The 22,877-nt window shown below is 40.6% G+C and overlaps 1 protein-coding gene across 1 annotated transcript in view; it reads left to right on the plus strand.

Annotated features, from left to right (window-relative positions):
• The first annotated feature begins 433 nt into the window (after positions 1-433).
• LOC127000262 (sortilin-related receptor-like) overlaps positions 434-22,877 on the plus strand; it is an 88,975-nt gene continuing 66,531 nt past the window's right edge. Inside the window, exons 1-7 of the mRNA XM_050863712.1 lie at positions 434-604; positions 1,913-2,141; positions 4,891-5,079; positions 11,742-11,891; positions 13,591-13,692; positions 14,327-14,742; positions 15,116-15,296. Coding sequence (XP_050719669.1) covers positions 456-604; positions 1,913-2,141; positions 4,891-5,079; positions 11,742-11,891; positions 13,591-13,692; positions 14,327-14,742; positions 15,116-15,296 — 1,416 coding nt within the window. The 5' untranslated portion in view covers positions 434-455. The remainder of the gene's footprint in view (positions 605-1,912; positions 2,142-4,890; positions 5,080-11,741; positions 11,892-13,590; positions 13,693-14,326; positions 14,743-15,115; positions 15,297-22,877) is intronic.

The following is a 22,877-nucleotide window of genomic DNA, read 5'->3' on the forward strand; positions in this document are numbered from 1 at the left end:
GAACTCAAAAAGCAGTTTATTACATTGGAAACTAAGTTAAAAAATGTGGCTGACTGCCCATATACCATTACTTACATGCTTTTTAAGGTTCCTAATATGCGAATTTGCGATATGCGAGGCTTTGAACCGCCCATATTCTCGCATATTAGACGACCCCCCTGTACATATATATATATATATATATATATATATATATATATATATATATATATATATATATATATATATATATATATATATATATTGTGTGTGTGTGTGTGTGTGTTAGAGATGATATGCATTGATCATAGGAAATTTCTAACAGCTTTTTAAGTATCATTAGGTTTCTTATACTTTTTTATATAATTTTGTGTCTTACTTATGATGGATATCTGTTAAATCTATGTGTCATTATGTTTAAAGAATAATTTGTGATATATTCACGCAGCTGAATGGTTTCTGTGCTCTTATAGATCATGGTATGCGTTGCTCATGAGGAGTACCTGTCAAACTTGTACGTATCATCAGTTCCAAGGTCACCTGATCACCCTGTGCAGTTTTCTCTTTCTTTGGAGCGCATTGTGTTTTTCAAGCCATCGCCTGCATGGGAAGACACATGGCTGAGGTGAGTCTGCATATCTTGAGGCTGTAAAACATGCAGATTTATACACTTCACACTTCTACTCAGCCTCATGCCTGTACATACTAATACTAGACTTAATTAGTGGCATCATTCTTTTGTCCCTCTCATCAGTAAAGTTTTGCCTTGCCCTGCCTTTCTTAATTTCTTTAAAGAGAAAAGTACAGTCAAGTCTCTTTTATCCGAAAATCACGGGACTTTAAAAGTGCCGTTAAGTCAGAATTTTTGGATGAATGATAATCTATATAATACAAGGGAAAACAGACTAAATAAACGAGCTGATGAAATTTGTTGACAAATTTCTCTGAAGCGTCCGTGTCGGCCGAATATTTTTCACCACACACATCTGGTTTCCTGATGCCATGTCTCTTTTTTAAACCTTTAGAGCCAACCAAAAGAGAATTCACATGGCTCTTTCAAAGAGAATCTCAGATAAAAAAGAGTTTACTGTACCAGGATATCTTTCAAGCCAGAGATAAGTCTTTTGACATCTTCAGTCTTCTTTTTGTGAGAGCAGTGTGTTTTAAACTTTTTATATTGTTTTTCCCTGTGGTCATAATTAATGTTGTGGAAAGTAAAACACATCATTACACACCACATGATCCTCTGTGACAGATAAACTGCATGTTTTGTTGATATTGTGAAGAGAATGTAAAATCAAATACTATAGAAAATTCATCCACTCTTGTTTATAGGAGAAATTGCAACCTCTTTGAAGTGTTTCCACTTTGAATGAACAGTCCTATTGTTATTATGTATGGTTATTCATATATAAGTAGTTTTCACCTGTTTATCATCTTCACGCTATTTCCCCACACAGGTCCTGTTAGGGAAACAAGTCTAAACAACAAGAATAGTTTCACATGGGTGCAGTGACAGGGCATATACAAAGTCACAGTGATTTTTCTGTCTTTTTTACTTCTTTGTTACTGTATAGGAGAAAGGCCAAGGTCAATACAAAATACCTGCAGCACACTCCATATGGAAGTAAACAAAAATTGTAAAAAAACTTGATCAATTTCTTAAGAGTTTTCTTGGTACTCTCTTCTTGAAAAGTTCAAGATATAGGAAGGAGGAAACACATAAGGAAGGGATGAAAAGATAAAGATACTGGTTAACCCTTACACGTGGAAATCGAACAGCATAGAAATGAGCCTGAGTAGAAAGTCTTGTGCAGCAAGGCATACAGGTAGTTATTTTCAAATGAAAATGGTAGTAAATGATAGTAAGGGAAGCACTACTTTCAAAGTTGATTGAAATGTTTTTTTGTTTTTTTTCTTTTTTTCCCTCCAGTGAAGTGGCAGAGAAGCAGTTTGCTGACCTGCATCCAGTGAAGGGTATTCGAGGGGTATTCATTGCCTCACAGCTTGCAGCTAACATGACTACCAATGCTGGCCGAAGAATGCGAAACTTGGCACCAGAACACACAATGTCTTTCATCAGCTTTGACCAGGGAGCTCAGTGGAAGCCCCTCCAGCCTCCACAAAAAGATGCCTCTGGGAATATTATTGACTGTAAAAGGGTAAGATATCAGACGTCATTTATATTTCAGCTAAAATGGAAGTTTGTCGATCTAAATGTTAACCTAAATCCCATCTGATTATTCCAATAATTCATACTTTGAATGCAGGAAATTATAATTAGAATAAATTTCCATGACCTGATTTTCCATGATAAATGATGCTGTTTCGAGGAGCACCTGACCGATGCCTAATATTTCTTATCTTCATATGATTTGGCCACTTGCTCACATCTTCATGAGACTATTGTGGCATTGCAGACTGCACCATTTAATTCATATTTCTTTACAGCCAATTTGTGAATTCTCAAGGATCTCAAATGACAACTTCAATGCTTTCCTTTTAATCCCACTTCATACCCCTCAGTTCTTTTAACAATGTTGTCAAGTTGATGAGGACTGCCTCAAGTTAAAAATTAAATCATAATATGAGTGTCTTTAAGAGGGGAGGATCAAGACCTCTAACCAAATCTGTAACTCCTTTATGTTACTCCTAGTTTTCTTTGCAGAATCAGTGCTTATTCTCTTTTTGTACCCCTGAGCTGCCTCCATTACTGTGATAAAAATATGTATATTTAAGATGATGTTGGTGCCTAAGCTGTTGGTATTTTGTTTTTAATTTTTATTCAGCTTTATAATGATTCTTGCTTCTCTTCCACTAATTGTGAAAAATTTACTTTCCCTGTTAATCAAGAATCCATTTCTAGCTCCTTCCTATTTGCAAGACTTTTGAAGCACAAAATGTGTCTAGCAGACAATTCCACCATGAATGTCTCACTGTCCTCCTAACCTTACTAAGACTTACAACATTCCACTTCATACCACTCAGTTCTTTTAGCAATACTGTAAGATTTTGCATCTAACAAGCACATATCTGACGAATTCACATCAAACGACACTATTGGACCTCAACCAATTCATATCTGACAAAACAAATCCCAAGCGAGTGGTTCAAATCACCCACCACCTTGGCCGAGTGTGTATCACCATTAGCATCCACCCTCCCGTCACACTGCCTCTCCCGTCTCCTACCTCAGACCTCATCATGCACACATATTGTTTTGTTGCATAGCCCCCCTCTTGCCATCTTGATTAGCTTAAATTCCCATCTAGGGTGCATTTGGCGGTGGCTTACGCTTCGTCTCGTGAGGAGGAAGGCAGGAGGTGGGGGTGATAATGGCAGTGATGAGGAGGAGAGAGGAGTGGCCATGTAGTACTGGGCCACTCCTCCTCCCTCCTCCTCATTGCTGCCATCACCACCTCCGCCACCTTCCTCCTTCCTCTTGTGACGAAGTGTAAACCACTGACAAATGCACTCTACATGGGAATTTAGGCCAGTAGCCTCCTTTCCCACCTCGGATACCACCCTTTGTCTTACTTATGCACCTTATTCATCACTTACACTTGAGACATGTACATTAATTCTTCTTTATCTTATATTTTAGATTACCATATATAATCATATGACTAGAATTAATGCCACTATCCTACATACTAAATGAAAATAGGGCCAAAACATGGGTCCAATTTTTTACCTATTATTATTTAACATACATGTTTGTGTATTTGCATCTAATGAGTTCACATCTAACAAGTGTTTTTTAGTACCTATGAATCATTGAATGTGAGGTCTTACCATATATTCAAGTTTGTGATGACAGCCCTTAGAGTACGGGTGGCGATATATTTTTCTGGATGGTGTGCATGGGGAAAATTTAGACATTTAAAAGAGGTGGAAACGGTGTCTTTTTTCTTTGCAATAATTGTTTATTCATCTAGTATATATGGTGGTGTAATAAAACTTCTCTCCTAATAATAATAAAAAAGTTATGACAGTCGAAAACATTGCGCATTTTCTCGTGGCCGTGACGCGTCGCGTGGAAGCACCCCACTTGCTCTCTCTCTCTCCTCTCTCTCTCTCCTCTCTCTCTCTCTCTCTCTCTCTCTCTCTCTCTCTCTCTCTCTCTCTCTGTGCCCTTCCCTCCTCTGTCAATGTTACCATAGCAGTCATCAGAGTCACTGTCACTTTGATTCGCCCGCGCTCTACTTCCGCCCGGAGCAGAGAAACTGCTTGACGCGTCACGAGACATGACAGATGTATTCCGAACAAAAGTGGAAAATGATCTGTGGTCTTCGGTAGGGCACACGCTGAGACGAATGGGTGTGTGTACAGATGCCAGATGCCTCCACCATTCTTCTGAGTCAAGAACTGGTGGTATATTTGAAACGCAGGGAGTGTAGAGTGTGATGATTATATATATGATCCCTGTACAAGTGGGGTGTGTGGTAGCGCACTTATATATACGATCGCTGTAATGTAAGGGTTAAAAACAAATGTTAATAGCACAAAAACTCTGCTAGATCGGCGTCGCATGACCCTCCAACACCCCCCCAACAATTTATATTATGCAACTAGGGGTCTAAAATGGAAAATGCTAAAAAGTAAAGATGGCGCCACTATAAACCCTTGCCTGCACCACAACAGGCTGGGGCCAACCATCAGGCCCTATTATGAAGGCCTACCGGTGCCACAGGCATAAAAAAAAATGTTTATAATGCCATTTTGTAGGGTTCATCAGGGCTAACAAATGTTATTATACAATGTCATGTTTACAGTGCATGGGTAAGCCAGGAAAACAACTTGAAGAGAACAACAACAACACTTAGAAGATGGACAATCTGTTGATTGGCGTCTGCGACACCGATAATTACATTGTCATCATAAAACCTGTAAATACGTTTTATTTTTCAGACCAAGAATTGCTCTTTGCATGTGGGGCAGTCATTAAGCCATCTGTATCCTTCTTCTGAAATGACTCCTATCCTGAGCAAGGAGAGTGCACCTGGCATGATATTGGCCACCGGCACTATTGGAACAAGTCTGAAGGACCACCACACTTCTCTCTATGTGTCTGTGGATGCTGGAATCAGCTGGTTCCAAGTAAGTTGTTAGTAATATTGATTCTTTAAAACTATTGTAAAATTTATTCTTATTTACTAGTTCTGAATTTTTTTACAATTCTTGAAGCCAGCATTAAGGTTTTTATAGCTTATTCCCTTTAGACACAAATCCTGAATCCAGATTCACATTGAATCATGAATTAGGTTTGGGTCTATGCAGGGTAAATGATGTGCCTCAATATGGCCTTTGTTTTGGAACAAACGAAAAATGGCCAGGCATAGCCCTTTTCATTTTAGATGAAGATGATGAAGAAGGTGAAGCTTTGATTTGGCTTGAGTATAGCTTGATCTTTGACTGTATGGCAAATATTATGAAGCTGAACAGGTGTAAATTTGATTTAAGCTAATATTTTTCAGATATAAATTCAGATTACTGCTGAAATTCTGCCAGGTGTTGCCTAAACAATTTTGTAGAGGGTACTAGACCTTAAACAGATAAACATCGGACTGTGTTGTTAAGAAGATATTATTTAAAGATAGATAAAGTAAGAAATTCTGTATGATTATCAAACTGCTGACCTCATGAGTTTTTATCAAGGCACCTCCTGGCACCTGGAAATTTAAGTATTGCTAGGGCTTATGCCATTTATTCCCACTGCTGCATCTCATTATTTTCAGCCATGTTCTAAGTACTTATGAGTATTATTCTGAGCTGTGATGAATACATTGAGCAGTGTTAACAGTAGTGAGCGTGACGTAGAGAGTGTTGATGTCACTTTTACACCACACCACCCTTCCTCACCTTCTGTCAGTCATCCCGTACCAACTTTTCCTATCTCCTCACCTGACCTTTTTGTTCCAGTCCTGTTTCCCCACATCCTGATTTATCTCTCCCACTCACCCATCCTGCCTTCATCCCCTCATCATGTACCATCATCACCAGTGCATGGACTTTCATCTCACAGTCCCTTCAAAACCTTCCACCATCCCCAACCACCACCAAGGAGAAGTAAGAGTAAGTTAGTAAAGTATATGTTGTCTTAATTTTTGTCAGTGTAAAGAACAATTCATAATATTAACATTCAATCATGAGCAGTGGCGGACCTTTAAAATTTGGCACCCGGGGCAGTATACTGACCACTGGCGCCCCTTGCGTTAGTCCTTGGTAAAAGTAGTTATCAAATGTCAGGCTACCAGGATAGGTACTGCCCAATTCTAAATGGTGAACAATTGTTGATTTTTGCAAAAACTGTTAGTTGAAACTCTGATTTGATGCCGCAGATCAACCCGCCGTCCAATTGTGTGCCCGGGTACGATAATTCAAGTCAGAATGTGAGTGTATGCAGTCAGAAAGGCCCAAAATGCCCCCAAAACAGCCAAAAATGACCATTCGTCACAGTAAGATCTGGTTGAAACTCTGATTTGGTGCCATAGATCAATCTGCCTTCTAATTTTGTGCCTGGGTACAAAATTGTAAGCTGAAATATTAACGTGTGGTAGGAATGGCGGAAAATGCCGAAAAGAGCCAAAAGTGGCCCGTTGTAGCTCTGATTTGATGCCGTAGATTGAGCCACCATCCAATTTTGTGTGATTTTCAGGTCAAAATTCTAAAGTATATGGTCAGCATTAAAAAAAAAAGGGCGATTTTCCCGCCAATGTGTGTGGACCCCTCTAGCCACCAACGTGTGTGGACTTTATATAAATTATACTCATCCCCAAACGCACTCAGTTTCGTGAGCGAGTGTGTTTGGGGATGATATCAATGTCTGCTAACTTTGTCAAACTATTTATAGTGAAGTATTATCTATGAATGCAAAGTAGAAAGGTTGGATGCTGTTATGTATACGTTGGAATTTACTAATGACGAATAACATTTGAGATACGACCATTTACTTTTTTTTTGGCAACTTGTTAGAACGGCGACTATAATATTTATATGAGTTGACAGTGAGTAAGTAAGTTATATATATATATATATATATATATATATATATATATATATATATATATATATATATATATATATATATATATATATATATATATATATATATATATATATATATATATATGTTTATTGTCAATAATGTTTACATCATTTTAAAGTTTGAACATTTATCTATTTTTCTACACATTCGCAATTTCAATCGATGCATTTTTGTATTCGGTGTGGCAGTTTTTGTATGCCCATGTCATACCAGCTCGCCGTCATGTCATTGAGGAAGTGTTTAATCTCATCTTTCACCTCGTTGTCGTTGCTGAAGCATGTTCCGGCCAAATGTTCTTTCAACTTAGGGAACAGGTAGTAAGCTAGTCATTGAGTGCCAAGCCCCTGCGCGCACCTCGGTGCCACACTCAGTCTTGGCTTGGCAGCCGTTTGTGATGGAGCTCCTGATTGATGCTTCCGCCAAGTGCGAAGTTCGCACTGTTATTTGTTTTTTGAATGCAAAAGGCATTAAACCGATTGAAATTCGTCGTCAATTAAGGGGAGCGTCCGGTTTTGAACGAGAAGAATTCGTACAACCATCGGGCCACGAAAGAGGAAGGATTATGCAAGAGATACAGTTAATGGTGCAGGAGGCCAAGGAAAGTTTGAACAAGCTGGATGTGAGAAAGGCGACGGGGCTGGATGGATTATCAAGGTGGATTTTGAAAGAATGTAGTGAACAACTTGTGGAGAAACTGCACTCCATAATGAGTGCCTCCCTGAGGGAAGGAAAGGTACCACAAGATTGGAAGAGAGCAAACATAGTGTCCAATTTTAAGGGAGGCAAGAGAGAGGACCCATTGAATTACAGACCGATATCACTCACTAGTGTGGTTGCGAAGATATGTGAGAGGCTGGTTAAAAATAGGTGGTCGGATTTTTTAGGAAGTGAGAAAATTATCTTGGATTGCCAGTTTGGATTCAGGAGAGGGAGATCTTGTGTCACCAACTTGCTGCGTTACTACTCAAGGGTGACAGACTTAATACAAGAGAGAGAAGGCTGGGCAGATGGAGTGTACTTGGATTTGAAAAAAGCGTTTGACAAAGTACCGCACAGAAGACTAATTTGGAAAATTAAAAATATGGGTGGAGTGGGTGATGGACTGACTAAGTGGCTGGAGGACTTCCTAACTAACAGGGAAATGAGGACGATAATCAGGGACAGGGTTTCCAACTGGTGCCCTGTGATGAGTGGAGTCCAGCATGGTTTGGTGTTGGCACCAGTAATGTTTGCTGTTTATATAAATGATATAGTGGATGGAGCGTCCAGCTATGTGAGTTTGAAGATGATGCAGATGATGTGAGTGAGATAGAGGGAGGGAATGTTAGAGGACGACCTTCAGTGAAATGAAGAGATAGGGTACAGGAGTATGTTAGGGAGAGGGGTGAAAGATCCGTGAGAAACTTTGAGCAAGCAAGGAGGGAGTGCCTGAATAGAGAGAGATGGAAACTCTTCTGTTGTGGCCATCCCCTGGTGTGGGTGGGGTCCTAGGAGCAGGCATCGATGAAATGATGATGATGATGCAAAACTATTGAGACGTGTGAATAATGTGAAGGACTGTGAGGCATTGCAAGGGGTCTTGGATAGAATATGGGAGTGGAGTGATACATAGCAGATGGAGCTCAACCTTGGGAAATGTAAAAATATAGAGTTTGGTAGGAGTGGCAGTAGATGCGAATATGATTACAAGATGTGAAGTGAGACAATATGCTGTGGAGTGGAGGAAAAGATTTGGGAGTGACTGTTTCAGAGAACATGTCACCGGACAAACACATCAACAGGATAACGGGATAAACTCTGAATTTGCTGAGGAACATAAGGATGGCATTTGTGTACTTGGATGAGGAGATGATGAGGAAAATAATAGTCACAATGATAAGGCCAAGGTTGGAGTATGCAGCAGTGGTCTGGTCTCCTCATGAAAAGAAAAACATCAAGAAGCTGAAAAGAGTGCAGAGAGTTCCAACTAAGATGGTACCGGAACTTAGAGATCGGACTTATGAGGAGAGACTCGACACACATACACACATACAGGGATCAGTATTGGCACCAATACTCTTCCTAGTATATATTAATGACATGCCAGAGGGAGTAAATAGTTATATGAGCCTGTTTGCAGACGATGCAAAACTGCTAAGACAGAAGAAACAGTAAAGACTGCAAAATTTTGCAAGACTTAAACAATATTTGGAAATGGCATATGTAATGGGAGATGAAATTCAATGTGAAGAAATGTCATGTTATGGAAATGGGAAAAAGTGAAAGAAGACCAATATGGACATATAAAATGGGAGCTGGTGAAATATTAAAGGAAGTACACGAAGAGAGAGATCTGGGAGTAATAATGCAAGATAATAAACAGCCAGAGAGTCATGTTAATTGGGTATTCAATGATATGTTTAACATGGTGAGAAATATAGGAATAGCATTCCACTACATGGATAAGGATATGATGAAAAAATTGCCACTATGATCAGACCAAACCTGGAATGTGCAGAGGCAGTGTGGTCTCCCCATAAGAAGAAACACATAAAGAAACTATAAAAAATACAAAGGATGGCAACAAAAATGGTTTCAGAGCTGGAGGGATTGACATATGAAGAAAGACTAAAGGAAATGGACTTACCAACACTAGAACAAAGAAGAGAAAGGGAAGACCTAATACAAATCTTTAAATTATTGAGCAAAATGGAAGAAGTAGATAACGAGGAGTTACTACTAAAAGAAGGAATTACCACCAGGAACACAGGAGGACATAGTATAAAATTGAGGAAGGGAAGATGCTTGAAAGACATAAAAAAATATAGCTTCCCACAAAGAAATCTAGAGGTTTGGAACAGACTAAGGGAGGATGTAGTATCGGCAAAGAGTGTGCAAAGCTTTAAGGAGAAGTTGGATAAATACAGATACGGAGACGGGACCACACGAGCGTAAAGCCCAGGACCTGTAAAACTACAACTAGGTAAATACACACACACACACACACACACACACACACACACACACTGAGAAATATAGGTATAGCATTCCACTACATGGACAAAGAAATTATGAAAAAATTAATTACTACTGTGATCAGACCTAAACTAGAATACACGGAAACAGTGTGGTCTCCACATATGAAGAAACACATAAAAAAACTAGAAAGAATACAGAGAATGGCAACAAAAATGGCTCCAGAACTGGAGGGACTAACATATGAAGAGAGACTAAAGGAAATGGACTTGCCAACACTAGAACAAAGAAGAGAAAGAGGAGACCTAATACAGATATGAGGCGCCGCTCGCGAAAAGGGCCTAACCCTCGCGGACATAGTTTTGAGTAATTAGCGGTTAAAGTTAATTTATGATTACTACCGATTAAAATGTTGCAATGTACTACTATTTGGTATCAAATTAAAGCTCTGGAAGAGCTCTTTCCAAAATTGAGTTAAATTTAAAATAAATAAAAAATTAAATTTTAAAGATTTTTTTTTTTTTCCTTCCCTTTTTTTTTTTTTTGGAAGGTCACTGTTTTATGTCATTTTAAGGTGTAAATGAAGTGAAATAAATTTTGTTGCTGTGTCATTCTTGATTTTTATGAATTTTTATTTTTGTTTTTATGTATTTATCACTGTTCAGCCTAAAAAACGCCACTTTTAACGGATGGTTGAATTTCCACAAGATTTTCATCTGAATACAGATATATAGGCTGAGTAAAATGGAAGAAGTAGATAACGAGAAATTGCTACTAAGAGAAGAACCTTCCAGCAGGAATGCTAGAGGACATAGTAAAAAGTTGAGGAAGGGAAGATGCTCAAGAGACATAAAGAAATGTAGCTTCCCACAAAGAAATATAGAGGTTTGGAACAGACTAAGTGAAGAAATAATATCGGCGAAGAGTGTGCAGAGCTTCAAGGAAAAGTTGGATAATTATAGATATGGAGATGGGACCACACGAGCATAAGCCCAGGCCCTGTAAAATTACAACTAGGTAAATGCAACTAGGTAAATACACACACACACACACACACACACACACACACACACACACACACACACACATGAAGGGTAACACTGTTTGAATCATCATGTGAGTTTCAATATATATATATATATATATATATATATATATATATATATATATATATATATATATATATATATATATATATATATATATATATATATATATATATATATATATATATGAAGGATGAGGGGGCGTGAGGATTTCTTAGAAATCAATAGAGGGCATCATGTAAAAAAGTTTGGAAACCATTGAACTAGCTAGTGACCAATGCTGTTTTTTTTTTTTTTCTTTTTCTTTTTTTTCTTTTTTTTTTCAAGGACATTCTGTGAAAACAATACCTGTCATTTAAGGGCCGCTTTCACAGTCATTTTGTTTGTTTTGATCGTTACCAATGGCGGCGATCGCTGCTATAGTATTTCCACGTAAAACTGGCCGATGGGGTAGTGGCGGCTGCGGGGTTACCCTAGCCCCGCACCTTGGCACACACACTCAACACCTCTCGCTTCCTCTGCAGCCGCCACTACCCCATAGGCCAGTTTCATGTGGAAAATTATAGCGTCGATCGCTGCCATTGGTAACGGTCAAAACAAACAAAGTGACTGTGAAAGCGGCCCAAAGGGTTAAGATGCTTGCAGTTGTTCTGTTCAATGGTAGTAGGTAAGACTTGAAACTTGTCACTAACTCTCTGGCAAACTGTTCACAGGTGCTGAGAGGCAACTTTTTATATGCCATTGGTGACCATGGGGGAATTATTGTGGCTGCACAACACTACAGAGAGGCTGGAGAGATCAACACTCTGTTCTACTCCACGGATGAAGGAGAAAGTTGGCACACATATCAGTTTTTCAATGAGGTAAGAATTGCAGTTGAATTTTGTAATGCTGAGAGATGCTTAGCAGAGCCAAGCATACCTTGTCTTACAAAACCATCTAGTTTCTCTTGAAGTATGTTCTCTACCTGCAGCCTTTCCACAGACATAGATGCAAAGAACCTATATGCCTATTGGACTTGCATTATTTTCTCAAAAAAGAAGTGTCATATTTTTCATAGAAGAGTATGAAAATTTATGTATATGGCCTGATGGTCTCCACTGTGCCTCCACATGAGTCAAGTTCAGCCATGCCAGATTACTACAGCCAACTGGGCTAAGTCACTGATCTGGGACTGATATATTACTTATTTAGTTGTGATTTGTGGTGACTGGCCTTAACACCTCTAAGATGTAGTGGTTAGAATATCCGGCTCTAAATCTCCAGGGCAGAGTTCAATCTCAGCCCAAGTTCCATCCCGACCATGGGCAGTTGATGCCCAGCTCACGCAGCTGTTCGTCCTCCATTTCAGTGTCTTTATTACTAATTAAGCAACAATAGGTTGATATCTGTAGATAGGTTATGTTATGCAGGCAGGTTTGCTTAGTTAAAAATAGATTACCAATGTGTTATGTTTAGTTTAGATGCCATTTTTGAAGTAACATAGTCTGCCTGCCTAACATAACCTATTCTGTTCATATCAGTAATGAAGAGATCTTGCCACAAGAGGAGGTTAGCAACAAGACTTGTATCTTGCTAGGGGCAAATGCAGAGGAGACAATTGATGGCCACAACCAAGACAAAGCTGCCACTATCTAAAAACCTGGGTGCTGAGACATGGTGATGTCACAGTGTGAGGCAGTCTCTGGGTAGTGCTGGATCAGTTGGCTTGAGACAGTGAAAGTAAGGAGTCATGCAAATTTATTGCATGTCTACATTTGTGAGTAACATTGTTGCTTCTTGATGTTCATGGAAAGTGAGACATACAACAATGATGATGCTGAAAATAGTTACAATAAATTTCCTTGACTCATCACTTTTAACATCTCTACAATTGACCATGAACTACATGGAGACTATCTCACACAGTGATGTCATTCTGGTTCAACACCCAGGCCTTCAGGGAGAGACTGCTTTGGCCATGTCCTTCCTGCCATTCACCATTATTTACAATACATGTTGCTTGTTTTGATGCTACTTCTCACATATCTTGACTTATTTTTGCTCTGTAATGGTTACCTCCACATCCAGTGGTAAGCTGGGGGTATGAGAAACAGCCCATGTAGTAATGGTGTTGATAGTTTCCTGTGACCTTCATATAAGGCTGGAAAGGCTTTAGGCAAGTGTTGGTTGGTGCAGTGAGGAAAACTGTGATGGCAAACATGATGACAGCAAAGTAATAAACAACTTTTGATCTTTGTGAAAAGTGCCCATATTATTTTTGTGAAACAAATTGTAGAATATTTGAGGGTTGCTGCAAAACACGGATCTGTGAAACGAGATGTGAAACTTGGGTGCATCACTGTACTCTGCTTTAAGTGCCATGTGAGTAAAGCCCACTTGCACATGGGATGCAAACTCCTTACTGGGATAAACAAGGCTCTGTAGTTAGCGTCTGGGGAGGGGGGGAATTGGAAGACACTAAGCAAAGCAGCTGACCTTGATAAAGATGATTTTAAGCAATGAGAGTAATTTCATTGTTATAAAGAAAATGGTGTTATTGTACTTTATCCCTATTTGCAGAGCCTCCGCATTTATGGCTTGATGACTGAACCAGGAGAAAACACCACCATATTTACCCTCTTTGGCTCAAGACCAGAAAAGCATCAGTGGATTTTTGTGAAGGTATGTTTGATAAACAAGGTATGTTTGATAGATCATCATCCTGCCTACATTCTTAGGCTACAGCTTTCCATGGCTCACAAATTGTATTTCTAGCCTTGTAACTGTTTTAGCAAACAGACAAGTGCTTGTGTGTGTGTGTGCAGGCACAGTGAACAGCAGTGTGAGGGTTGGGATTGTACTGCAGCAGGGTTGTACGATGTTGCCTAGCCCCACCCCCCGCCCGCCCCTCTCTCTCTCTCTCTCTCGATTGATCGATTGATTGACAGGGAAATGGGTAAAATAGAGGGATACATGGATTGCCAGATGAACAGAGAGAGAGAGAGAGAGAGAGAGAGTTATCTTCCCTGGGTCAAAGGAGTTAAGACCTCTGCAGTTTGGTCAAAGGCTATCAGCTGAAAATTTGAGTCATGGAGTATCAGTGGTTAAGTGGTACAGATGGAGGACATTAATTGTAAGGTCACTCTTTTCCTAAGCAGATGCTAAGGTTATCATATTTCAAACAAGAAGTTTTGTTACATATTTAAAAAAGTATCTTCAGGTCTTTCTTTATTAAAGATTTTATCAGTTAAGATTTACTTTATTTTATTTTACTGCCATTTATTTTCCCTTACTAGAGATTGAAATTATTTTTCAGGTTGACCTGAGGCCAGTATTTAAGTACAAGTGCTCACCTGACGACTACAAGCTCTGGTCTCCCTCAGATGGACGTAGCGGTCGTCTCTGCCTTTTGGGCCGCAAGCAAGAATATGAGAGGCGCATTTCTCACTCAAACTGCTACAGTGGAGTCAACTATGATCGGCCAGTGTCTGTAAAAAATTGCCCCTGTGACAGGGATGATTTTGAATGTGACTTTGGATTTTTTGTGGACTCCCAATCCCAGAAGTGTATCAAGGACAAAGATGACACTATTGATCCCTATGCCATTCCAAGCACCTGCAAACCTGGTGGCTTCTACAACCGTACTAAGGGATATCGTATTATTCCTGGAAACACCTGTGAGGGTGGACGAGACTACCAGTACAACCCCACCATCACTGCCTGCCCAGTACAGTGAGTGATCATGTATTATTAAAGTATTTAATTATGTTATTGGCCAAAAGGCAAAAGGAAAGTATAAAGCAGAGTTTCACCCCTTTACTCTCCAGATTAAATGTCATTGCTTGATATATTGCTTTTGGTGGATTATTATGACAGGACTTGAGGTGTGTGTGGCTTGTAGTGCAGTTGATTCAATCTGTGACTGTTCTTTCTCTGGTTACAGCTGATGGAGCACTGTGTTGCAGATTTTTTTTCTTTGTCATTTGGCCCTTGGTCTGCCTTCTTTGCTGTGAAAACAAGTGTTTTGTTTACTCAGAATCTTCCCCACACTTTCCTTTAAGAATGTATGTATGATGACAGCTTTGATATACTGTTTATTTTCCAGGGAAGAACAAGCATTTCTGCTTGTGGCTGCCCGCCAAGCAATACTAAGGTTTGATCTAACGAACCCAGATGCTGGAATGCAAGCTTTGCCAATCCCACATCTAAATTTGGTCATAGCTCTTGACTTTGACCTGGCAAACAATTGCATCTTCTGGTCTGATGTCAGCGACAAGAAGATATATGTAAGTATACTTTGTAGATTTTTATTTTTTTATTTATTTTATTTTTTTACAGGAATGGAAGCAGCTCAAGGGCAACAACAACAAAAAAAGTAGAAAAAAGCCCACTAATCACTGCTCCTACAAAAGAATAAAGTAAAGAGTGGCCAAAAGAGAGGTCAATTTTGGATGGAGCGGTGTCTTGATACTCCCCTCTCGAAAGAGGTCAAGACATAGGTAGGAGGAAATGCAGATGAAGGAAGGCTGTTCCAGAGTTTACCATTGCAGGGGATGAAAGAATGAAAATGCTGGTTAACTCTTGCATAAGGGGTTTGGACATTATAGGGATGAGCTAGAGTAGAAAGTCGAGTGCAGCGGGGCCGTGAGATGGGGGAGGCATGCAGTTAGCAAGTTCAAAAGAGCAGTCAGCATGGAAATATTGATAGAAGATAGAAAGAGATGCAACATGGCAGTGGAATATAAGAGGTAGAATATTACTAATAAGAGGAGGAGAGTTGATGAGACGAAGACCCTTTGACTCCACTCTGCTAGTAGAGGTGTGTGAGTGGAGCCCCCGACACATGAGATGCATACTCCATACGAGAATGGACAAGGCCCCTGTATATGGACAGTATCTGTGCGGGGGAGAAGAACTGGCAGAGACGATGCTGAATTCCTAACCTCAAGGAAGATGATTTAGTGAGAGAAGAGATATGAAGTTTCCAGTTAAGACGAGTTAAGGATAGAATGAGGATGTTTAGTGTAGAAGAAGGTGACAGCTGAATGCTGTCAAAGAATAGGCATAGATGTATGAGCTGGGGGGGGGGGGCTGGGAGGGCTGCAGCCCCCCCAGATTTGGCCACACATAGATTTTTTGGACAGAGTAGTCATCTTAGCAGCCTAAGAGGACTATTGAACTGGCGGCTCGTGAGACAAATCTAGTCCTTAAGAGGTATATTTCAGTAACATCAATTATGTACAGTCAAGTCGCGTATGACGCAGATTTGTAAGGTGCAGTTTCCTATGACGCGGTATGGTTTCAGAACCGTATGTTCAGATCACACGGGTAAACCATCTATGACGCGGTTCGTGGTCTCCCCTGCCCAGACCGCTCCGGGTCCTCTCAAACGCGTGATGCCGTAGTCCGAGTTGCCAACTCTGACCGCCCGCTGCAGCTCGGTTTGGAGTGGCGGAGCACCTCCGTGCTGTGATGATGTCATATGCAAATATGGCAGCCCAAACAAACACATATAAGTGCTTCCATTGCATTTCACCTCTCTGTGCCACCATAACCACAGCAGCTTCCTTTTCATCCTCTGTTGCAAGGAGCTCGCTGCCCAGAACAGTCTATGATGCATGTTTAAACGTTGTCAGGAAGATCAGCGGACGCCATTTTGTTGCCAGAACAGCTAGTAAATGTTGTCACTCACTGGCAGCAAAAGGGAGTCCGCTGATCTTCCTAATGACGTTTACTAGCTGGTCTGGCAGCAAAATGGCGTCCGCTGATCTTCCTGACGATGTTTAAACGTGCATCAGTAGCTGTTCTGGCCGACGAGCTCCTCACAACAGAGGATAAAAAGAAGCTGATGTGGTTATGGTGGCACAGAGAGGTGAAATGCAATGGAAGCACTTATATGTGTTTGTTTGGGCCGCCATGTTTGCTGATGACGTCATCACAGCACGGAGGCGCTCCACCTCTCCTGAGAGGACCCGGGGCAGTCTGGGCGGCCTGAGTCGCTCTCTCAAACGCTGGCAGCTGCCCCCGCACGCATGGCGCCTTATCTTGCCTCATCTCCACGGAAGGGGTAAAATGGTGACGGGCGAAAAAAAGTGTATGTATTTTCCCCATACATGAGTGTAGGTGCAGGTGGGGAAAAATAGTGATAGGTGGGAAACAATGAATTTTCCCTGTATGTAAGCGCAAGTGGGATAAAATGGCGGCTAGCCAGTACCAAATTGTACTCTCCCCATACGTACTGAGTGAAAAAGTGTGTGTGGGCGGTGGCCGAGTGGATAAGGTGGTGAGCGTGGGTTCGGACTGAACAACATCAAAAGGCAGATACAATGGTACCTTGTGATTCGAACACCTTTCAATTCGAACAATTCCCAATTCGAATTCGAAAACAAACTAACAGCTGCAGACGAAGCCACCAGTGTAGCCAGGTTGGTGAATGTGATACTGCAGACCTTAGCCTCAAAAACCGCCAACCCGTGACTACCATTTTTTCCCGCACACTCCCTTGAAAAATGGCCCAATTGCATGGGATAACAATGTGTATAACAGTAGTACTTATCATTACTTTATGTAAAATGACACCGGTCAGGAAGAAAATTAAGTTACTTAATACCTGTACCTAAACAAACTAGTGGATGGTTGTACATCAAACCTGAAAACACGTGCAAGACACGCTATGTTTCCTTAGTAGACAGGGATCATTGAGGTAAGACAGACCTTCTTCTTAAAACTGTTTAACTTTGTTTGATTGATAAACACAAACAATTTATGGATAATACTGAAGAGATATTGAAAAGATTGGTTATTATTCTATATTTACAAGTGCCTGTTTTTCCATTTTGCACTTATCTTTTAACATTCTTACTTTTCATACGAGTTCATCAAACACTGAAGCACATTCAAGTTTGAAATTTCACACTTCCTTAAGTTTTAAAATATACTAGAATTTTACAACAACTAGTCTTATGATGAAGAATAATAACAAAGAAATATGATCCATGAAATTTATACCCGTTACCCCTCTGAATGTCGATGTCTCTGCTATGTTTGTTTACATCTCAAAGCAGTGCCATTGAGTCTATAAGACAGACCAATTCTGGTAGGTCTCAGCAAATATTAAGTGTTTGAAATGTATTTATTTGAGTGATCTGGCCACAGGGCACAACATAAACCCATAAAAATGTAAAAAATGTGAGGATTTTGGGGCCTGGAACGGATTATTTTTTTCTACATTAATTTCAGTGGTATAAATTGCTTCCTAATTCGAACATTCCCATTTCGAACAGCCCAAATGAACCAATTAAGTTTGAATCACGAGGTACCACTGTAATGCCTACTGGTGCACTCGGGCTAGAATGAACGAAAAAAAAAAGGATGTGGGTTTGGCAAAATGGCAAGGGCCAGAACCAAATTGTATTTTCTCCATAGGTTTAGTTATTCCTATGATGCGGTTTCCTATGGCGCGGCCGTTGCTCAGAACCAATTAACCCCTTCAATAAGAGGATGCGTATACTGCGTCCTTGCGTGCCCCGTACCATATCCGATGACGCACATACTGCGTCCTGGCTCGCTTTTGCCAATATACGAGGTATTTTATCTCTATGCTTACATCTCAAAACTACCTTTTAATTTATGTTTCTTTATGTGCACCATTTAATTCTGCATGTTTTCATGTATAATACATGATGATTATGTTGATTTTATGGCTGAAAACTTGTTATATTCAATAGCGACATTTGAAATTTGGCGTGCGCGGCGATCCCGGATACAGCACGGGGCTCTGTTTTGGCCCAGCCGTAGTGAAGGGGTCAACCGCGCCATACGCGACTCGACTGTATTTAGTATTACATTAAAATTATAGCCCATACTCATTAATCAGTTCAATTTGAAATTTTTTATAATTTTAACTTTCATATATATATATATATATATATATATATATATATATATATATATATATATATATATATATATATATATATATATATATATATATATACATACATACAGTACCCTCTCGAGTTTCGCGCTTGCTTCATTCCGAAGGTATGGCGCTAAACTCGAGGATCGCGAAACTCGAGGTATTGAAATCCATGTAAAAGTGCTTATTGGTTCCGACCCGTGGAAAATAATAACTTTTTCCGACTTTACTTCCTTGTTATCACAATTTTTTCGACTTTACTCCCTTGTTATCTCAAAATACGTACCTTGTTAATTGGCAGCAAATGGGAAGTAAGAACAGATCGTGTTTAAGCCGCTGTTGAAGATGGCTGCCTTACAATATTGGCTGGCAGTTACGAATACACGGTTGTGATCCACGTGGTGTCGTCTGCTAAAGTAAGGGCGGTCGCTCGCAGTCACCCGTGGGACAGTTGGACAAACCTATATTTTTCTGGTAGTTTTCTGTGTGTTATGAAATAATCTGCTAACTCTTGCTGTTAAAAATCATGAAATCACTAATATCATGATTGACTTTTCAATGCCTATTGAACGTAAACTGCTACCACCGCAAAATAGCTCACATTGAGGTTCAACTTGCTTACTGTTTCCATATTTCCCTCACCGCTCACAAAGATCACAAGTGGACAAACTAGAACAAAACCAGGCAAATTAATAACTTATAATGCTGTGTATTCCCACAACGCACAAGCGTGGTGGACAGCAGAATGACTAATTCCATCGGGGAGATATTTCTCGCAACACCGGCCAGTGTAGTGGACCTTTTCTTCTTCTTTTGACCTGTTACGCTTTGTATCGCTTCTTGGGTCCTCCTTCTCCACACTTTTATACTTCACAACATGCACTTACGGCCGCTTTCACAGTCATTTTGTTTGTTTTGATCGTTACCAATGGTGGCGATCGCTGCTATAGTATTTCCACGTGAAACTGGCCGATAGGTTAGTGGCGACTGCGGGGTTAGCCGCCACTACCCCATCAGCCAGTTTCACGTGAAATACTAAGCCATTAGTAACGATCAAAACAAACAAAGTGACTGTGAAAGCGGCCCTTATAGTTACTTAACAGTGCGCACTTATACACTTCACCCTGAACTTAGGTGTTTTTCTGTCCTTTTCTTTCCCTGATTTTACTTTTCAATGCCCTTTTTGCTATTTTTTCACTATTACTTTTCACTGTCGTTGCCATGCATTACAGGTCAAAAGAAGAAGAAGAAGAAGAAGAAGAAGGAGAGGAAAACAACACCAGGAGATCTACAATTTTCATAGACTTGATAAAAAGATTTTTGGACTGTAGTTCCACAGCACGGGGTGTTCTCTTATCTTGTTAATCAAGTAGTAAGCAAAGCAGCTCTGCCAGTCCATTTTATGAGTCTATTGGTGGGCCATCCTCCACTGCTCCTCAGCCACTGCCGTCGTCTGTTTGTTTACATGCAGCCGTGAGGTACCCTGGTACCCACGATCGTACTCACAACCGTTTTCCATTCATAAGGACAACCAACAACTCGTTCCCGGTTGGGCATACAGGCAACTGGGGTTGCCCATAGCCCCAATGGTTGGACACCGCCTTTTAAGGCAGCATGCATTACACTGACGGTAGGTAGACGTGACCCGAACATGTCAAAGCAACACGAAACTCGTGGTGGTAATGCGCGAAAATCGTGATGGTAAGAATTTAGTACCAAGCGCTAAACTCGAAGATCGCGAAACTCGGATAGCGCATATATATATATATATATATATATATATATATATATATATATATATCTATATATATATATATATATATATATATATATTCAGTAAAACCTCACCATTTGTGCACTCACCATTTGTGCCCTCGCCATTTGCACGGCCTTAATTTACGGCCATCATCCCACCATTTGCGCACCTCACCGCTATGGTAACAGTGTCTCACTGGCGGCAAAATGGCGTCCGCTGATCTTCTGAGGACGTTTACTAGCTGTTTTGGCAGCAAAATGGCATCCATTGATCTTCTGAGGACATTTACTTGCTGTTCTGGCAGCAAAATGGCGTCCGCTGATCTTCTAAGGACATTTACTAGCTGTTCTGGCAGCAAAATGGCGTCCGCTGATCTTCTAAGGACATTTACTAGCTGTTCTGGCAGCAAAATGGCGTCCGCTGATCTTCTAAGGACATTTACTAGCTGTTCTGGCAGCAAAATGGCGTCCGCTGATCTTGAGGACGTTTACTAGCTGTTCTGGCAGCAAAATGGTGTCCGTTTATCTTGAGGATCTTTACTAGCTGTACTGGCAGCAAAATGGCATCCACTAATCTTCTGAGGACGTTTACTATCTGTTCTGGCAGAAAAATGGCGTCCGCTGATCTTCTGAGGACGTTTACTAGCTGTTCTGGCAGCAAAATGGTGTCCGCTGGCGAGCTACAGCTGTCTACCACCCGCGCGCCATCTGCCACCAGTGAAGAACAATGCCAACGTACACAACATGTCGTGTCCCGCCATAACGCGATTGCCTCTCCTCGTCTCGTGGTGACTGCGATTATTCGATGTTTTCTGCCTCACCTTTGCACCACCATCATGCTGCACGCAGCGTCATCGAAGCCTAAAACCCGGAAGAACCCGATGATGACCATAGCACAGGTGGAAGTGACTAAGAAAGTGGACAGTGGAAGAAAAAGCCGAGAGAGTGGCCGTGAGTATGACATGTTTCCTGCCAGCAGCCTTTTTTTTTTTTTTTTTTTTTTATTTTTTTTTTGCTGGCAGGGGGGTGGTTTAGGCCGTGACCACCCATATGTATTTTTCCTCATAGGTTATTAAGCTCGCCATTTGCGCAGTCGCCATTTGCGCACCTTCAGACCGCCCATATGTGCAAATGGTGAGGTTTGACTAATATACAGTCGGAGTTAAAGTTTTCTGACTCCGACTCCGGGAAATTTAAATGTTGCGACTCCGACTCCGGCCCCCATGCCCCTCCCTCTCTATTGCAAATCTTTTATTTATTTTATTTTATTTTTATTATTTTTTTTTTAGATGCTGCCTGTAGTGCTGGTAGACTCTCTTGAGGTCCTTTTTCTTACATGTATTTACATCCATATTACGTGTACTCTATTTAGACAACATCTAGATAATGTAAAAGAAAAAACTTCACAACTACATTACACGGTAAATGATTACGTTAAGGAGTCGGAGTCGGGGGTATTTTTACTGACTCCGACCCCGGCCAAAAGTAGCCGACTCAACTGACTCCGACACCACCCCTGTATATACAGTCGTCCCTCACATAGTACGGTTTCCAATGGTACGGTCTCGGTTTTATACGGATTGTCATAGAATTTTTTTTTAGGATTTTTAAATTTCCCGCTCGTCACACCAAATAGCAATGACGTGAATGGCAACACTGTTCTACCCACGGAGGTAGAATTGGTGGAGTCGACATTAGCCCAATTAAGTGAATCCACCTAACTCATTTTTAGGGCTGCAAGATTGTGGAAGTCAGGTGTCGTCAGGTCAGGCTCCACCATAATGGGCTCAGCCAGACTTTTCTCACCCGTGTATCCCTCATCTTCCGGCCCTAAAAATGACAGTTCGGCGGCTTTACCTCAATGAATGGGATTATTGGCCCAGACTGCCGCTCATGTGCATCTCCTCAGTCCATGTGTCTGCACATCAGGAATAATGTTTTGCCAGATTGAAACTTATGCGCTTTCCTTAAGTACGTGTGTGTGGATAGCCTCAAATACGCTTCTCCATTACCATATAACATGAACATGGGAACCAAGAGACAAACCAAAACACTTGCTGTAAGCACCCCAAAGCATTCGAGAAAGCTGTTCACCTTGCAGAAGAATTCAAATTTAGGAGAAGTTACGTTTTCGTATGAGTTAAGTTGCGGTAGGGAGAGCATACCACTTGAATCCGAGTCCCACCTGGCTCAG

Source organism: Eriocheir sinensis, chromosome 18 (assembly GCF_024679095.1).
Source record: "Eriocheir sinensis breed Jianghai 21 chromosome 18, ASM2467909v1, whole genome shotgun sequence".
Taxonomy (NCBI): Eukaryota; Metazoa; Arthropoda; class Malacostraca; order Decapoda; family Varunidae; genus Eriocheir; species Eriocheir sinensis.